The sequence below is a fragment of the Habropoda laboriosa genome, unplaced genomic scaffold, assembly GCF_001263275.1.
Source record: "Habropoda laboriosa isolate 0110345459 unplaced genomic scaffold, ASM126327v1 scaffold598, whole genome shotgun sequence".
In the NCBI taxonomy this organism is placed as follows: domain Eukaryota; kingdom Metazoa; phylum Arthropoda; class Insecta; order Hymenoptera; family Apidae; genus Habropoda; species Habropoda laboriosa.
Window position 1 is genome coordinate 247,059 of NW_017100737.1, and position 16,817 is coordinate 263,875.

Consider the following 16,817-nt stretch of genomic DNA (forward strand, 5'->3'; position numbering starts at 1 on the left):
GACAGGCTATCGCGAAAAATCGCCAGTCCCATCCGCTCTGAGCCCAACTCCTCAAGTACTTGGGGCAAACATGCTGCAAGACGCCCTGGAGATACCTCGAAGAGGAAATCGAGTCGATGGTACGCACAGTATCGACGAAAACGACGAGGAGATGGAAACTGGGGACGATCCAGAGGAAGAGGATCGTATTGATCAGGAGATTGCCGATGATAGTAATAATGGTGAACCTCAAGAAGCGAACAACGACATCAATGACGTTGAAAATCCTGTTTTTGGGACGAGGAACTCCTACAGTGCTACGATTAAAAGTAATTTTTGAAATAAGAAAAATGGAATCACTGGAATTCTAGAGCTTAGAAAAATTGTGGAAATTTTTTTTAATGTAACGCAAGCTATATTAGCAGGGAGGAGAAAATTTGATGGAACGCGGAAATGAGAACGAAACGGAAAGAAATTATAATGCGTCTGTTTTATTTGATCGCATACAGAGTATAAATTTATTTTCTTTATTTTTCTTTCTAGATCACGCGATCGAGGCTTCGCCGAATATTAACTAACCGAAAATTTGTTTTCTGACATACGCGAATAATGCTACAGTTAGGTTTTCTTTCTCATTTTGATATTAATACAATTATCATTTATTTTCGTAAATTAGGTATAACTTCCGCTAGACAAGTGCCTCTCTATGCAAGACACAAAGTGGCCCCTGCTCCAAATCCGCCAGGTCTGTCAGCAACGTCCAATATTCCCAATATCGGTGGCCTCGTTCAGAACATGAACGATTTGAGCGCGAAGACCAACTTGAACGTCGGTTCTTGCGAATCTTCCAACTATTCTGGGGACCTTCCGGACTCCTTGATGCCAGCCTGGCCTGCATGCTCTGTTTCACAAAGGGTGAAAAAGTTGTCCTGGGATGATGATGACAGGGTACAGTATTTTTTTACATAACCAAGTATACGAACATTTTTATATTACGTTGGTGCATATGAAACGTCGTTTTTTAAATTAAAACTTTAGATACATTGTGTTTCTTTAAAAACTAATGTATTTAATCAAAATAGTTTCTACACGATTCTGTACACTTTTTCCAACAATTAACTAATTTCATTATTCAAAATATGTAAAAATCATTCATCTTTGAATGCTATTTTTGCAGTGTCTTCATTTCGAAATGTTTTATTTGTTAAACAAATTGTTCAAGTGTTTGAAGAAATGGTAGTCTGTTGGGGAAAGGTCGAGTGAATAGGGAAGGATGTGGAAAAATTTTATATTATCTACCATGGATTGTTTTGAATCATTTTTCTTAAAACGTTATCATCGACGGCACGGCCCTATCTAACCTTCCCGTTAGCTCATTTTCCAATGAAAAGCCTACAATCTTGAACTTTTTAAATGTCCTAACATTTACACAGCCTTCTTCAAATGTTAAGTTTATATTCTCAGCTATTTTTCCAAGTTTAAACTTCTATAAAAAAAAAAATTAGGATGAACATCCGGATTATCCATCACGTCAGATAGTAATGTCCAAACAGTTGTATTATAAATTTTTTTGCTATTCAATACACGTGCACTACAGCAAATTCCTTCATCCTGACTGATGTATATGTATAAAAATTGATAATTCGACAAAATTTAATATATAAAATCAACATGGCAATTTTAACTGTTGAGAAAACGATATTTCATTTGCACCAATCTAGTATTTTAATAAACTTCAGAATAACTCAGCTAGAATACTTTTGTTCAATTTTTCAGACGGTCGACAGCGTGGAAGTGGCGGCGGAAACGAGGTCCAGGAGCAGCCAAATAGGCAACGAGCGACTCAATCTCACCGTGTACTTCTAAATAACACACGGCACGAAAGACTAAGAAATAAAATCTTTTCAATTGCTATTCAATGAGAAATTCTACCATTGCCAGATGCTGAATGAGTTTGAACAACATGTACATACAGAATGTATAGCGAACTATACTAATTGTAGACGAGTTGCATTGGACGACAATGCAGGTCGTTCTCCATTCATAGTTGTTTCATTAAAGACCTGCAAAGATTACAGAATTTGTACAATTTCAATTCCTTCGATTCTGCTTTAAATGAAAAATTGTTTAAGTGAATTAAAAGTAACGGACAGAAATTATTAGAAGTGAATGGAGTTTAGATAACGAGCGGCTCGCTACGAAGAAGATCAAGATCCGTTTCACGCCGAGAACCGTGTCAGTGGGACGGTGTTTAAGAAATGCCGCGTTACTGGCGATTCTGCCTTTTAGTATACAGAAATAGCGGAAGTGTTGGAGGACAGAGACATTTTTCGCGTAGTTTAAGCAGAATCCAACATCCAACTATCTCTTTAAAATAAATTATTCCAATATGTCCGAAGTCCTCAAGATTCTTCGTTTCATTTTTCATCGTGTAATTTTATCGAATAGATATCTTGAATGTTTAAATATTTTTTTTGTAGCTTGGAAACTGTTGATTGTTTTGATATTTATAAGATGATCTGTCATTACAATTGCAGCTTGTTGCATTGAGGTGGAAATAAACGATAAAATTAAGTGGAATTGGTAAGAAGCCAACGCAAAAAACATATCAGGGACATAGCCGAATCCAGCGAAGAAAGTGACTCATTTTTCCGAGAAGGATGGAGAAAGTGTCCCGCAGAAGGCTAACACGATCGTGTCTCGGCTCTCGATAGTCTTGCGTGGCTCGCGAACGGAAACGGATCGAGCAGGTGTATGTCAACGAGGAGGAAACAGGAGTGGAATGATAACAACTGAGAGGACATCGTTCTTTTACGAATATTACGTAAGTGAAACAATTCTACATTTTTTTCCAATGCACACACAATTCCAATCTATAATTATTTTTTAATTAATACAACAAACAATGACTCCTTTAACTATAGAATGCTAACATTAATTTTTTTACTAACATTATTAAAATTGTAAAAATTGTTTAAATTCCAAACGAGTTAATAAGTATACAGGGTGTCTATTTTATCTCAATACACCTAAATATTTTTTAAGGAAGTGATGTTAGGAAAAAAATGTTTTAACAAAAGTTGTTTGAAACAACGGGGAAAATTACGTGGCATAAATATTTTATATAGTTAAATATTTTATAAAGTCATTTCCTTTCATGGAAGGTCGTAAAATTGCAAAAACCGGGATCCGGACCACATCACTTTCCTCACTGTCGCGTGTGTCTGCTTTATCAAAGAAAATGACTTTGTTCGCACCTCGTTGGACTCGTCTTAACATACACTATCATATTATGTACCAAAAAAAAATAGCATTCCATTAAAAAAAAATTAAACTAATTTTGAAATCTCCCCCACCATACGCGGTACAAAAAAAATATTTATGCCACATAATTTTCCCCCTTGTTTCAAACAACTTTTGTTAAAATATTTTTTTCCTAACATCACTTCCTTAAAAAATATTCAGGTGTATTGAGATAAAACAGACACCCTGTATACATCTCTATTAAATCTAGTGAAATTTTCAAAGTGAAAATATAAGAAGGAAGGTATACAGTCAAGGACAGAAATATGTATGTGGACACCCTTCAAAATAGAGTAACTTTTTTAAAATTCGGCCAAACGACTTGAGTTTTTTTTTGAGAAGTTAGAAGGATTAGTTTACTGGATGGTGTGTACAAAAAGTTTTGAAAAAAATTGCAATTTGTGGAAATGGCGAAGAAAATTGTAAAGGTCACTGTTTACAAATTTTTTATCTGGGCTTGTAATGAAAATGTAAAACATACGTTTTACAGATCTTTGTCAATTATACACATGCTGAAAATTTCATCGAAATCGGTTAACGTTGCTATGAGTTACAAACGGTTAAAGATTGTGAAAATCGCACTATTTCACGACTTTCGGCCTATAACTGTAATAAATCTAAAGATTCTTACATCTTTCGATGCCTGTCGCTTGTTTCTCCATCCACCGATTTCGATGAAATTGTCAGCATGTGTATAATTGACGTAGATCTACAAAACGTATTTTTTAAATTTTCATTACGAGCTCAGATAAAAAAGTTGTAAAAAGTGACCTCCGCTATTTTCTTCGCGATTCCGACTAATTGCAGTTTTTTCAAAATTTTTTTTACACGTTATGTAGTAAACTAATCCTTCTAACGTATTCAAAAAGCTCAAACTATTTGATCTAACTTAAAAAAAAAAGCTATTCTGCTTTGAAGGGTGTCCACATATTTCTGTCCTTGACTATATATGATAGACAATCACTCCGGGTACATTATGCTTCATGTAGTAAAACTGATATTTGTAAAAGAATATTCAAATTGCAAAAATTGTTTATTTAAAGTTCAAAATAAATTAATAAGTATATACACACTCATTCAGTCTAATGATATTTTTAAAATGAAAATACAAAACAAGCGTGTATTAAAAAAAATTCCTTGGGGCACTTTATTTGTATAGCACATTTCAAAGTGCTATAAACATATGAAATAATATTTACAAACTAAAGTAAATAAAGTTTTGTCGGTAATTAAAAGTTAATTAGAATGCACCGAGCGAAGAAGCGATTTGCATGACGCGTCGAACGCTCCAGCCGCCTGAACTTTCTTAAGGAAAGTTGGAGATAGTGTGGTTCAACCGAAATAAAAACGTCATTCGGTTTTTCTCAATGCATTCTCCGCTTTCAGGTTTATCATGAAGCGTAAAGTATCTCTCTGCTTGTTCAACTTGTTGCTCCTGAAATTATGTATGGGAATTCCAGGTATATGAAAACGAATACATAATTTAAACAAACATCACGCAAAGTAACGTTTAATAAGATTGTATACGTATTCTCAGACGGCCTGGATTCTGTGTCTGTCACAAATCCGTTCAACGTTTCGATGATTGAAGCTCAAGGACCATGGAGCGAAATTCTGGAAAATTGGATCGTTTCTGACACAAAGTTGGCGAGAACGTCGAAGGTGATGAAGTTGGGAGAGAAAAGTTTGACTGTATCTAGCAAAATATCAACGCCGAATAAACGAGAAGTCTCTGAGACCGACTTGTATTTGCTTGGTACGATTATATATAAAAGTAGTAATACAATGATTATTATACTATGTTACAAAAAATTATAAATTATGGTGTGTTATACTTAGGCGCCATAGAGAAGCTCGTCTACAGAGTGGACTTCCTAGAGAATCGATTGAGAAGAGCAGAAGAGCTACTGTACTATGTGATTTCTGGAAACATCAATAAAAAGGGTGAATTTTTTGTATTCCTCGTCCTTAATGTAGCTGAATTTTTGTCACATTTGAATTTTTCCTCAGAATCCTGCCCCTCTAATTACACCAAAATCGGTCAGAATTGCTACCACTTCAGTAACCGTGACTTCGATTGGAAGTCTTCAGCCAGCCTTTGCCGAGGAATGGGCGGTCATTTGCTGGAATTCGATACGAACGACGAGAAACGAGATCTACTGGCCAGTTTACAAACTAATTCCAAGTTAAAGGGTAAAACTTTCTGGACGGGGGGTTTAAATCCGGGTCTGCTTTGGATCTGGGCAAGTAGCGCCAAACCGGTTTATCAGAACACCAAGCAAACTGTGCCTGGTGATGGCAGGTAAGTTTTTTAAATAGATTCTGTAGACTGACTTGTTTAATGAACTTGGAACTAACAGAGGACAAGTTTCTATATTTATTTCATAAAAGAAACATATTACATCGCGTTCATTTGACACTATTTGGTGTCATCAGTAATAGAAGATTTGACTGCAATTAATATGTCTGTAATTTGACACCAGATAGCGCCATTTAGTGATAAAGTTTTACTGTCCAATGATGCATACATATCTCAAGATACATAGTTTTATTTTCTCTACTTGTACGCATACTTCATGGTAAAGAAAGAAGTCTATGTATATTTAAATTACTACTTAATTTTAATTATCGTATCGTCGATACATCCGCATTTTCAGGTGCTTAAAATTGGCCTTCAACGCAACATCCAGGCTGTACACATACCAAAGCGATGATTGCGGCGCAAGACACAGATACGCATGCAAATTAAACGTAGACGACGAGTCCGCGAACAAGATTGAGAAAACCGCGCGAATGTTGATGAGTGGAGAAGATTAGGTGCAATGACTGACATATGTTGACGTGTAATCATTTTTGTATTTATTATACGTATATTTATTTCACATTAGAAACTTAAGAGATATTTATTAGACCCTGTATAAAAGGTTTCTTTCAGGTAATTCTGTACACTGACACAGTAGAATTTCAATCAATGATTAAGTACGTTAACTGCTGGCGCATTAAGTACAATTGCCATTAGAACCTATGTATATAATTATCATAAAATTTGCCTAAAAAGAAAAATTCTAATAATTCAAATGAAACGTTCGCAGTACAGGCCGTTTCAAAATAAGTAGGAAAACATGTTCAGAGAAATTTACACAATCTCCAATATCTAACAAATTAGAATCATTAAAACATCATGCTTTACACCAAAGTGTTTCTTCAAACAGCCTGTACATTTCTCAAACAATCGTGCAATATTATTCAGAACTGTCTGTGGACGTTCCAGAGAACGCGGTCAAGGTCATTGACCTCGCAAGTTGATGACTCATGATAATATTCCGTTTTTTTCCATTCACGATTGATAGAACATTGTCACTATCAGTAATCAAGCCACCGTTCTCGGCAATCAATTGTTTAGCAATCTCACTATTTTTGTTGTCTACGCCACGACAACAATCATCAATCACGGCGATCGCGTGACCTAATCGCAAACCGTCTAAGCAGGTGGCTTTCACGCAAACGTCGTAAGCCAAGCCGCACACATACACACAGTTCACGCCCGATTTACGCAGAATCGATTGCAACTCCATCGACCCTTGGAAGTTCTGGTCGAAGAACACGGAATAGCTTTCCACTTCCGAGTTCTGCCCTTTACGTACCTGTGAAATTAAAAAGCTACTTAAAATTAGAGTTTCTATTTATTCTGCATAAAAATTAACGGTGCATGCCTGTTCGGAACCTGGTGCAATAATCAGGTCTTTGTGCAGTTCAGCTCCCCATGTGTCCATCACGCAATGCTTGGGCCATAGAATCTGCTCTACACAAGGATCCGCGAAAATTACCGTATCGAATGGCTTCGCGTTCTCCTTCGTTACCTATATGTGAAGAAAATGTTATGCAATTCACTTTATGAATTTTTTGATCATTTACGATTAAAAAGACTGTACAATTTTGAAACCTGTTATCAGATTCAGATTTAAATAGCAAAGTTCAATCACCTTCGAATCTGCATGTAATTCCCGCAAGTGTAAATTTTCGTAAAAGCTGATATGATTTTCTAAATGCCAATCTTGCGAGTAAATAATTTTGTCGAAACAAGCGTTCTTTATCAAACGATTTATTGGCTTCACCACATCAGCTCCATCCTGATTGCCATCGCAACGACGAAGAGCTAGCGACCCGTCTATAAAATCATTTTGAACGTCCACAATCAAAAGAGCGTTTACAGGCTTGAGTTTTAACCAGCTGGCAAATCTGTTAATCAATTATACTAATTAGTGTGTTATCTTAGATAAAGATAACCCAATGTTAAAAACGTGAAATTTAATTAATAAATTTAGATACGTTGATTATTTAACAAAATAATTTCTGTATCACCACCAAACAATTTTATTAAAATAATACACTGAACAATCTACAAAAAAATTTAGTCCGTGCCAATTACGTGATTCACCTTGCATTCTTACTTTCTGCCGATATTATAATTTATCCTACTTAATTACAGAGTTGTGATACATCACATCACAATTAAATGTATCCTTGCGCAAATGTGTAAGCTATACATATTCAAGCTGACCAATTACATCGTCAATACATTTCCGCTATTTTGTGAATTTACGTACACTATCGCTCAAAAGTATCCGGACACTTACGAAATATACAGGGTGTCCCAGTATTGATGGTACAACCGTGGAGGGGGTGATTCTACATGAGAAAATAAATCGAAAATATGGAATAAATTTTTTTCATTCAAGGCTTCGTTTTCGAGAAAATCGACTTTAAATTTTCTTCGAGTACGCATGCACCCTACTATGTCGTGGATGAACGGATCTCGATATAGACCATATGTCGTAGGTTTATGAGTAATAATAAAGCATGTAATTATCAAGATTTACTTTATTAATGCAAAAATTGTTGAAAATGCTGGCCAATTTTCTCGAAAACGAAGTCTCGAATGAAAAAAATTTATTCCATATTTTCGACTTATTTTCTCATGTAGAATCACCCCCTCTACGGTTGTACCGTCAATACTAGGACACCCTGTATAATAGAAACACATAAATGTTACTTCTAACATTTAAAATAGTAACTAAAATTAATATTGTAACAACTAGCAACGAAGACGCCAAAAAATTCCATTTCGCGAGAGGAAGTGAGAGGGACGACTCTCTATCCTCGTCGTCAGCCGAATAATCGCGAAGCGATAGAAGCTTCTAGAAGAAACTAGCTTGCGATCCGCGGTAGACTCGCGGTTTTACGCGGGAGTCTCGCGGTCTCGCGCGGGAAAATACTTAGCGACGCGTCTTGTTGATTAGCCGCGCTTCATTAGCAACGGTCAAATATAAATACCACGGCCGCGGACGCGGCCGGCATTCTTGCTGTACTCTGTTGGGAGAGAACGAGGTATTACCATCGGTCGCCCTTCAGAGTGGGAGAGTACGAAGCCTAGCTTTCGGACGCCCTTACAACACAGGAGAGTACGGGGACTGACACCTGGGTCACTCTCTGGAGGAGAGAACGGCTGGACTATCCGCCGGTCGCCTCTGAGAGAGGAGAGTACCGGGAAGTTACCCGGACGCCTGAGGAAGCTCGGAGAGGATTACTTAGTACTTCTGTTGGTATGGAGAGAACGGCTGGAATATCCGCCGGTCGCCTTCCAAAGAGTAGAGTACAGGAGGCTCATCGGACGCCTTCCCGCAATAATTGTTATAATTCACTTCACGCGTATTACATAATATTGTGATAGGAGAGCACCAGAGCTATACCTGGGTCGCTCCTGGAATGGAGAGAACGTCTGGACTATCCGCCGGTCGCCTTCCAAAGAGTAGAGTACAGGAGGTTCATCGGACGCCTTCCCACAATAATTGTTATAATTCACTTCACGCGTATTACATAATATTGTGATAGGAGAGCACGAGAGCTATACCTGGGTCGCTCCTGGAATGGGGAGAACGGCTGGACTATCCGCCGGTCGCCTTCCAAAGAGTAGAGTACAGGAGGTTCATCGGACGCCTTCCCACAATAATTGTTATAATTCACTTCACGCGTATTACATAATATTGTGATAGGAGAGCACGAGAGCTATACCTGGGTCGCTCCTGGAATGGAGAGAACGTCTGGACTATCCGCAGGTCGCCTTCCAAAGAGTAGAGTACAGGAGGTTCATCGGACGCCTTCCCACAATAATTGTTATAATTCACTTCACGCGTATTACATAATATTGTGATAGGAGAGCACGAGAGCTATACCTGGGTCGCTCCTGGAATGGGGAGAACGGCTGGACTATCCGCCGGTCGCCTTCCAAAGAGTAGAGTACAGGAGGTTCATCGGACGCCTTCCCACAATAATTGTTATAATTCACTTCACGCGTATTACATAATATTGTGATAGGAGAGCACGAGAGCTATACCTGGGTCGCTCCTGGAATGGGGAGAACGGCTGGACTATCCGCCGGTCGCCTTCCAAAGAGTAGAGTACAGGAGGTTCATCGGACGCCTTCCCACAATAATTGTTATAATTCACTTCACGCGTATTACATAATATTGTGATAGGAGAGCACGAGAGCTATACCTGGGTCGCTCCTGGAATGGGGAGAACGGCTGGACTATCCGCCGGTCGCCTTCCAAAGAGTAGAGTACAGGAGGTTCATCGGACGCCTTCCCACAATAATTGTTATAATTCACTTCACGCGTATTACATAATATTGTGATAGGAGAGCACGAGAGCTATACCTGGGTCGCTCCTGGAATGGGGAGAACGGCTGGACTATCCGCCGGTCGCCTTCCAAAGAGTAGAGTACAGGAGGTTCATCGGACGCCTTCCCACAATAATTGTTATAATTCACTTCACGCGTATTACATAATATTGTGATAGGAGAGCACGAGAGCTATACCTGGGAGCGTTAGCTCCATTCTTATCCCTATCGAGAGAGCATAAGCACATTATCGACGGTTTATCAACAACAGGTATCGGAGAACTCTCTGAAATCGATCTGTACCATAGAAATGAAATAAACTAAATCTTCAGACCTTCTCAAACAACGAAATCGTTCCATTAGGTTTCGTCTTTATAAAACAGGAATTATATTGTTGCATTTTTATTATGTAATTTGTACATAAAAATAAGTTTTAGCGTACTACGATACTTTAATATACATAATAATAACAATTACAAAAGATAAAATGATTGTAAATACTTTTTCTACTAACTTAAACTACATTTCGTATATAATAAGGAAGTGTCCGGATACTTTTGAGCGGTAGTGTGTATGCTCAATTAAACCGCATAGAATACGACCACGGAAATTACTAACGCTACACACCCAATCCAAACAATAGGATTACAGTCTCGATCCGTAATAAGCAATTGCTGTCTGGCTCATAATAAGCAGCTGGCTATCCCCTCTTCTTTATTTGAAGTTTATTTAAGCTCACTCTGCCGAGTGAGAGATCTGATTGTGAGAACGAGCGAAAGGTCCGTGAAAGCTAGAATAGAGTTGGGACTATTGATTATTGATACTGTCGTCGAAGTAACTCCGGAGATTGTTTTAACGTACTTTATTTCTTTGAATGGAAACTTTAATTGTTTTTTAGATTCTAAAACTTGAACTAATCCTCCCTTGTTTGGGTCCAGTATTTATATATGTAGATCCCTACTGGAGGGGATGGATGCTGTGGAATGCGAGTAGGGTAAGGAAATTTAGGAAGAGGAACCGAAAAATCGCGGTATCGGGAAAAGCCATCTTGGCGTCGGTCTGTAATGCAGGGAAGGTGTCCTAATGGATCGGGCGAATTTTCAAGGATATGTGTATCGTTGGTCAGGACAAGGGAAATCCATTTGCATATCACAGGTTGGGTAGCGCCTACCGCGACAATATGTTGTTGATATCTTATTGATACTTAACGATGTATCGATAATATCGTTAAGGTGAATAGAGAGAGGAGTCACCGGACTTGACTCAAATAGAATATAGAGGTGTGACTAGACGTTCCCGACCGAGTTGCTTATTACGAATCAAAAGTGTATAATACGTTCTGTAGTTACTCCGCGTTTTTAACTCATTATATTATGGATAAAATTTCTCTAGCATAGAAGAGAAATGCAATCTGCGTAATAACAATATTTATTTAAACTTATATGTAATAATTAATTAATTAGTTAATGAATTTGGAAATAACGATTATAGGCAGCGTTAAGAGTGAAAGAGTTAAATTACATAAAGTATTTACTTACATTTTTCTTTCTCGTCCTGTCAGCACACCGTCTTTGTTGGAATCGAATAAATCAAAAATCTCTCGAAGCTTCGATTCCTCTTGTTCGATTTCATCGGACTGAAAAATTTCAGCACACGCTGAGTGAAATTTTTCATAATTGAAATCACTAATCTCTTTTGATGGATCGAATTTGAACCGCTGTTCTTCCCCGCCAGACGAGTCGATTTTCAATTTGTTACCCCTTATTTCCATATTTCTTTAATACACGCCTTAAAAGGGTAAAAACTAAATGGCTCTTTCTGTATTCTGTACTTACACTTACAATGCTATTCAAGATTTTTCTTATCACGATAAGCTTATCGATAATAATCTCAATTACTTATTGATATACAGGGTAGTCCCCGTGGTAATGATGTGCAGAAACTATTCACGATAGTGTGACTGACGGTCAGGCAACAGCTTCCAAAGTTTGCCACAGAGCGGCGCCAAACGTCGTGGCACGAAAAGGCCCACACACACCGGACGACGGAATACACAACTGAAACAAAATACCGTACCAAATAAAGACATTGTAATACTGTTGTTTAAATAAACTTTATTTATTTGTTCGTGTTATTTGTTAAAAATTCTCTTGTTACATGATATTACATTTTAAAATGTATACCACGACATATAATTAATATTTTATAAATTTCTCTCAAATTTATGTAACATAAATTTCTCAAATTCCGTATCATCACGTAATATCATATTTGAATGGACTTCTACTTTAATAAATTATAAAATTTTTAGATACTTATAAAAAAGTATCAGCATTTAAAACGATTCTAAAAGTTTCTGACTTGACAACAAAATCGTTAATTTCTGTCACAATACTATGCTACCGCAATGATAAAACGTGGTTAACCGTAATTATAAAATTTGATACCTTGATTCCAATTTTATACGCATTATTTCGTAAACAAATTCACGATTACAATTACACGATTTGTTATACTTTAGTACATGATATATGAAAAAATTGTGTTTTTTAATTTTTTGTTGTCAAAAATTGAATCCCTATTTTGCAGTAATTGAATCGCACAATAGCGCTTGTCTTGTCTCTGTGATCTCAGATGCCATTTTTTTAATAAAAGGATGCCTGATTTTTCCAGTAGTTGCAGTAAAGAATTCTTCCAACTCTCCAAGAGCATTATCCCTTTTTTCATATTCATATGCTTGCATAATTAAATCTAACCTATCCAGATCTTTGACATACTTAGCTTCTGGAGATTCTTGCTTCTCATATTCCTGTAAGTGAAGAATAAAAAAACATTAAGAAATAAAATACAATTCAACAAGGAAGTTAAAATTGTTACTTGTATGCACATATAATATACAGGGTGAGGCATCTAACTTAACAACTTCAAATAACTCGTAAATTACTTGCTATATGAAAAAATGTTTCAAAAGTTGCACGATATCAAGGGGGACACATAAGGCAATAGATCGTTTGTTACTATCTTACATTTTTATCGAGATATGAAGATCACCTTCAGTTTCTTAAATGGGATGCCCAATATTTTTTTCAGAATTTCGATAAAGTATCAAACGCTGCGTAAAAATTACTGAGATATTCGTAGATAAATTATTTTGTATTTGGAATTATACTCAGTCAACGTGCATATACTGCAATAATTACGGAAACACTTTAAAAAGATTTTCGTTCGTTCATTATCCGATTACGCAATTGCATTGACTGTAACAGACAACAGTTCGAACACCGCTTGAAATAAAACTTATTTTACTAATTCTATTTACTAATTGTAAGTTTCATATCATAAGAGATGTTCGAAGTGATGTTCGTTTGCATCGGCGCAACACTGTAATTGTCGTACTGTTAAAGCCCATACATTTGTTATCACTTCCGGATTGATTCTAGCACATGCTGCAATGACTCTGTTTTATATCTTGTGGCGTTGTCGGCTTTGCCTGGTACGTAATATTTTTTAATGTTGTCTAAAGGAAGAAATCAATGGTGCTGTGCATATTATGTATGTACATATAATAACAGTTACGCTCAGGAGGATCTTCTCAAATCGATGAATAAGACGTGGTGGACAAATTTCGTGGCTAGCTCATTCGTCCGATAAGACTCGTAAGACTCGTTATTTTACTCCTTTATTATCAAATATTAATTATTGATTGATATTGATAACTTTGTATTACAGATCATTGAAATCGTTTAAACATCCGCTATTCTACTAAAAATAAAAACGTATAGCATGCCATTTAAAAAAATGGAGGTGACCTTGAAATCTTCGAAAACCCTCCACCCACGTAATAAGGATTTGCATCACATTATGTCCCCCTCCATATCATGCAAGTTTTATGTATAATATTTTTCCATATTATTATAAATAACGGAAATATTCTAGGTGGACAGTTTTTGCCCCACCCTGTATATATAGTGTGGCGGGTACGTCACTGCCAACAAGCCCTTTCCAAACCTTATTCTATTCTTCCACGCGAACTTTCTCTTTTCCAACTCCTTCAGATTTTTAGTTTCCGTTCTTTTGTCTTTCCCCGGGTTAAGATTCTTGCCTTCATCCTCGAGTAGCCTAAGAAGCGCACATGTGGCATTCAGATTTGCGCGAGGACGAACGGCTCTGCTTTCTACAAATTTTCCGTTTCCACCGCTTTCTCTACCTCTATCTTGATCTATCTCTACTCCTGTCTTCCTGTCCTACCAATATAAAAACCCAGTACACCTACACCCGAGTTCAGTTTTTCTTCTACCCACCGTCGAGACGTACCCGCCGAACCGCTGCCGCAGGGTCAATTATACGCGTAAAACAATTGTATTTTCCCGGCGAATTGTATATCTACCATCACCACGATCAATCTTAATAAAGTAAGGTGAAGACAGTGAAACGGCGTTTCCTCACCCACCTCAATAGTATAAATTATTTTTTCTTACGCGAAACATTTCTAAAATCCCAGGTCCTTTATCACCCAAAAGTTTAGAGATATCTTCCATAGCTTCATCCTCTAGTCTATGCTTCTCATCAGGTGGAACACCACAATGAGGTGTTATGTCTCCCACAATACATTCTGCTAGGTCATGAATTAAAGCCATCTGCATAATTCTATAGTTGACAGAGAGTAGTTTAAGAATATAAGACTTCCATAATTACATCTTTTACATGAACAATGTTAATGATACCATTTCATACTTGACTTTATCTAAATTCTCTTCATTGTCTACCAAAAAAGAAAGCATGGCCATTCTGTACATGTGACCAGCAATTGTTTCAGGTTCAGGGATATTTCTCACAACCCATCCTCTCCTTTTCATGTGCTGAAATGATAAATGCATATCTAAAAAATCATTTATACATAAATGTATATTCATTTCATCAAAGAATTATGCTGGAAATTTTATATAAGATAAAATGTAAGAATAAAGTAAAAATAAAGGTGTACACACTAAATTTGTTAACTGATTATTTATCTATTTTTAGGAGTGAATAACTTTGTATGGAATTTAACAAATTACACTTGCATTCTGAAGTAAAAGTAAATATAAAATATGGAACATTGTATTTTTCATAGAGATACTTGGAAGTTTCCAAAACCATTGTATAACAGATAGTACTGGATGCAATATAACAACGAATACATCATTAACTACAAAAAATCATACTAATCGTAGCTGATCAAGAATGCCAAAGACAAACCTTTGATATATATACAGAGGTGGACAAAGGATTCTTATTTCCAATAAAATAACACTGTATCTCATATGGTGTGCAAAGTACGTCAATGGATAGTTTATAATACTCCACATACCTTAAAGACACCTCCCCAAAGCTCGGACCTAAACCCAATTGAAAATTTATAATAAAAATTGGAAAAAAAAAAACATTAGAAACCACAGTATATTGAATAATGAAATAGAATTAGTAATGTTTTTACAAAAAATATTAGTGCACTCAATGCCACAAAGACTACAAGAGGTGTTAAAGCAAAAAGGATATGCAACAAAGTATTAAAATATGAATTTAACTTGTCATTATAGAAAGTGTGCTAATACTTTTGTCCAGACATAAAGCTTTTACAAAAAATATTAGTGCACTCAATGCCACAAAGACTACAAGAGGTGTTAAAGCAAAAAGGATATGCAACAAAGTATTAAAATATGAATTTAACTTGTCATTATAGAAAGTGTGCTAATACTTTTGTCCAGACATAAAGCGATTGCGATAGACACTTTTATTTGTCACGTATTTTGTTTTTTATGTATATAGTTTTGCTTTTGTATATAAATAAGTAAGACATTGTAAATAAAGATGCATACAAAAAACTTGATACCAGCAATTATTTTGAAAGTTATAAGCGTTTATATACGGAACAGCGTGCTGTGCCAATACTTGTCCACCTCTGTATATGTATACAGTTCGCGAAACCGAAAGCTGCGGATTTATATTTATCGCAGTAAAACCTTATATTTATCGTAGTTACCTTGAAAAATCTCTCTTTATCTTAATCTTGGCGACTTACCTTCAATCGACCAAGCAGTTCCATAAATTCGTGTAATTTCTTCATGTCCATGATATTTTAATAGTCAAATTATTTACTTTCACCTGGTAAAATATATTCGGTTGAGTGCACCTATGTCACCAAACCGATTGTAACAACACAGATTAGAATAACGCGTTGCCAGAATACATTGACTTAACTTCGAAATAATCATCGAACAGCAGCGCGACGATGACAAAACTAACAACGTCACCGTAACAAGTCAACTCCTCTATTGCGTTATTGCGTACGCAGTACTCCACTTAAATGGTATCTCTACCAACCGATATACACACACACACACACACCTACGTCCATCTACACATCTATATACGTACTATTGATCAAATATAAAATGCATAATGGATGTGGCAATGCACACATAGTACGTTTTAACGTAGCGGGGAAAGAACTATATAGTTAAGCTTCATTAAAATTGTCCTGTTTGTATACTTAGTCGATTTCCGTATTCGTATGTTAAATCAAAACAGTAATATCTCAGAGTAAGCATAAAATTCATCTGTATACCTCGATTATGGTAACATTAAAAATTAATTCTTTTAATTAGCGGAATAGAAGTAAATTTATTTATTCGATCAAAAGAAAGGAATATCCTTTATCCTTAATTAAGATTTCATTTCAAATTTGCTTAAAAGTATTTTGAATAACTTTTAATATTTGAAGAGAAACATGATAGAGTATACATAGCCTATGGCAATTATAGTAATAAAATTTAGCTTACCTTGACAGCTCCTAATTTTAACCAGCTTTCATCAG

General features: G+C 36.3%; 4 protein-coding genes across 4 annotated transcripts in view; 2 read left to right on the forward strand and 2 right to left on the reverse strand.

Annotated features, from left to right (window-relative positions):
* Nucleotides 1-1,845, forward strand: part of LOC108577139 (protocadherin-like wing polarity protein stan) — a 14,015-nt gene extending 12,170 nt beyond the window's left edge. Inside the window, exons 16-18 of the mRNA XM_017940245.1 lie at nucleotides 1-308; nucleotides 656-927; nucleotides 1,756-1,845. The exon at nucleotides 1-308 is cut by the window's left edge and continues 2 nt beyond it. Coding sequence (XP_017795734.1) covers nucleotides 1-308; nucleotides 656-927; nucleotides 1,756-1,845 — 670 coding nt within the window. The remainder of the gene's footprint in view (nucleotides 309-655; nucleotides 928-1,755) is intronic.
* A 2,830-nt stretch (nucleotides 1,846-4,675) lies between these two features.
* On the forward strand, nucleotides 4,676-6,099 carry LOC108577122 (oxidized low-density lipoprotein receptor 1). The gene is made up of 5 exons (XM_017940224.1): nucleotides 4,676-4,742; nucleotides 4,820-5,038; nucleotides 5,122-5,226; nucleotides 5,293-5,584; nucleotides 5,940-6,099. The coding sequence occupies exons 1-5, from the start codon at nucleotides 4,676-4,678 to the stop codon at nucleotides 6,097-6,099; spliced, it is 843 nt and encodes a 280-aa protein (XP_017795713.1).
* Nucleotides 6,100-6,524: 425 nt separating this feature from the next.
* LOC108577123 (pyrazinamidase/nicotinamidase-like) lies at nucleotides 6,525-12,018 on the reverse strand. The gene is made up of 4 exons (XM_017940225.1): nucleotides 11,500-12,018; nucleotides 7,266-7,521; nucleotides 6,996-7,142; nucleotides 6,525-6,926 (listed from the first exon to the last, which is right to left on the reverse strand). Exons 1-4 carry the CDS (start codon nucleotides 11,730-11,732, stop codon nucleotides 6,525-6,527), a joined length of 1,038 nt encoding a protein of 345 aa, XP_017795714.1. The 5' UTR covers nucleotides 11,733-12,018.
* Nucleotides 12,019-12,539: 521 nt separating this feature from the next.
* On the reverse strand, nucleotides 12,540-16,073 carry LOC108577124 (HD domain-containing protein 2). The gene is made up of 4 exons (XM_017940226.1): nucleotides 16,023-16,073; nucleotides 14,696-14,820; nucleotides 14,440-14,608; nucleotides 12,540-12,770 (listed from the first exon to the last, which is right to left on the reverse strand). Exons 1-4 carry the CDS (start codon nucleotides 16,071-16,073, stop codon nucleotides 12,540-12,542), a joined length of 576 nt encoding a protein of 191 aa, XP_017795715.1.
* Nucleotides 16,074-16,817: the final 744 nt, after the last annotated feature.

Excerpts from the sequence above, each read along its gene's own strand:
- LOC108577122 (XM_017940224.1), top strand. The coding sequence starts at position 4,676 with ATGAAGCGTAAAGTATCTCTCTGCTTGTTCAACTTGTTGCTCCTGAAA. Across the intron at positions 4,743-4,819 it reads ATTATGTATGGGAATTCCAG|ACGGCCTGGATTCTGTGTCT; the intron begins GTATATGAAAAC and ends ACGTATTCTCAG. Across the intron at positions 5,039-5,121 it reads GACCGACTTGTATTTGCTTG|GCGCCATAGAGAAGCTCGTC; the intron begins GTACGATTATAT and ends TGTTATACTTAG.
- LOC108577123 (XM_017940225.1), bottom strand. The coding sequence starts at position 11,732 with ATGGAAATAAGGGGTAACAAATTGAAAATCGACTCGTCTGGCGGGGAA. Across the intron at positions 7,522-11,499 it reads ACAGGACGAGAAAGAAAAAT|ATTTGCCAGCTGGTTAAAAC; the intron begins GTAAGTAAATAC and ends ATTGATTAACAG. Across the intron at positions 6,927-6,995 it reads TTGCACCAGGTTCCGAACAG|GTACGTAAAGGGCAGAACTC; the intron begins GCATGCACCGTT and ends TTAATTTCACAG.
- LOC108577124 (XM_017940226.1), bottom strand. The coding sequence starts at position 16,073 with ATGGACATGAAGAAATTACACGAATTTATGGAACTGCTTGGTCGATTG. Across the intron at positions 14,821-16,022 it reads AACTGCTTGGTCGATTGAAG|CACATGAAAAGGAGAGGATG; the intron begins GTAAGTCGCCAA and ends TTATCATTTCAG. Across the intron at positions 12,771-14,439 it reads GGATTTTAGAAATGTTTCGC|GAATATGAGAAGCAAGAATC; the intron begins GTAAGAAAAAAT and ends CTTCACTTACAG.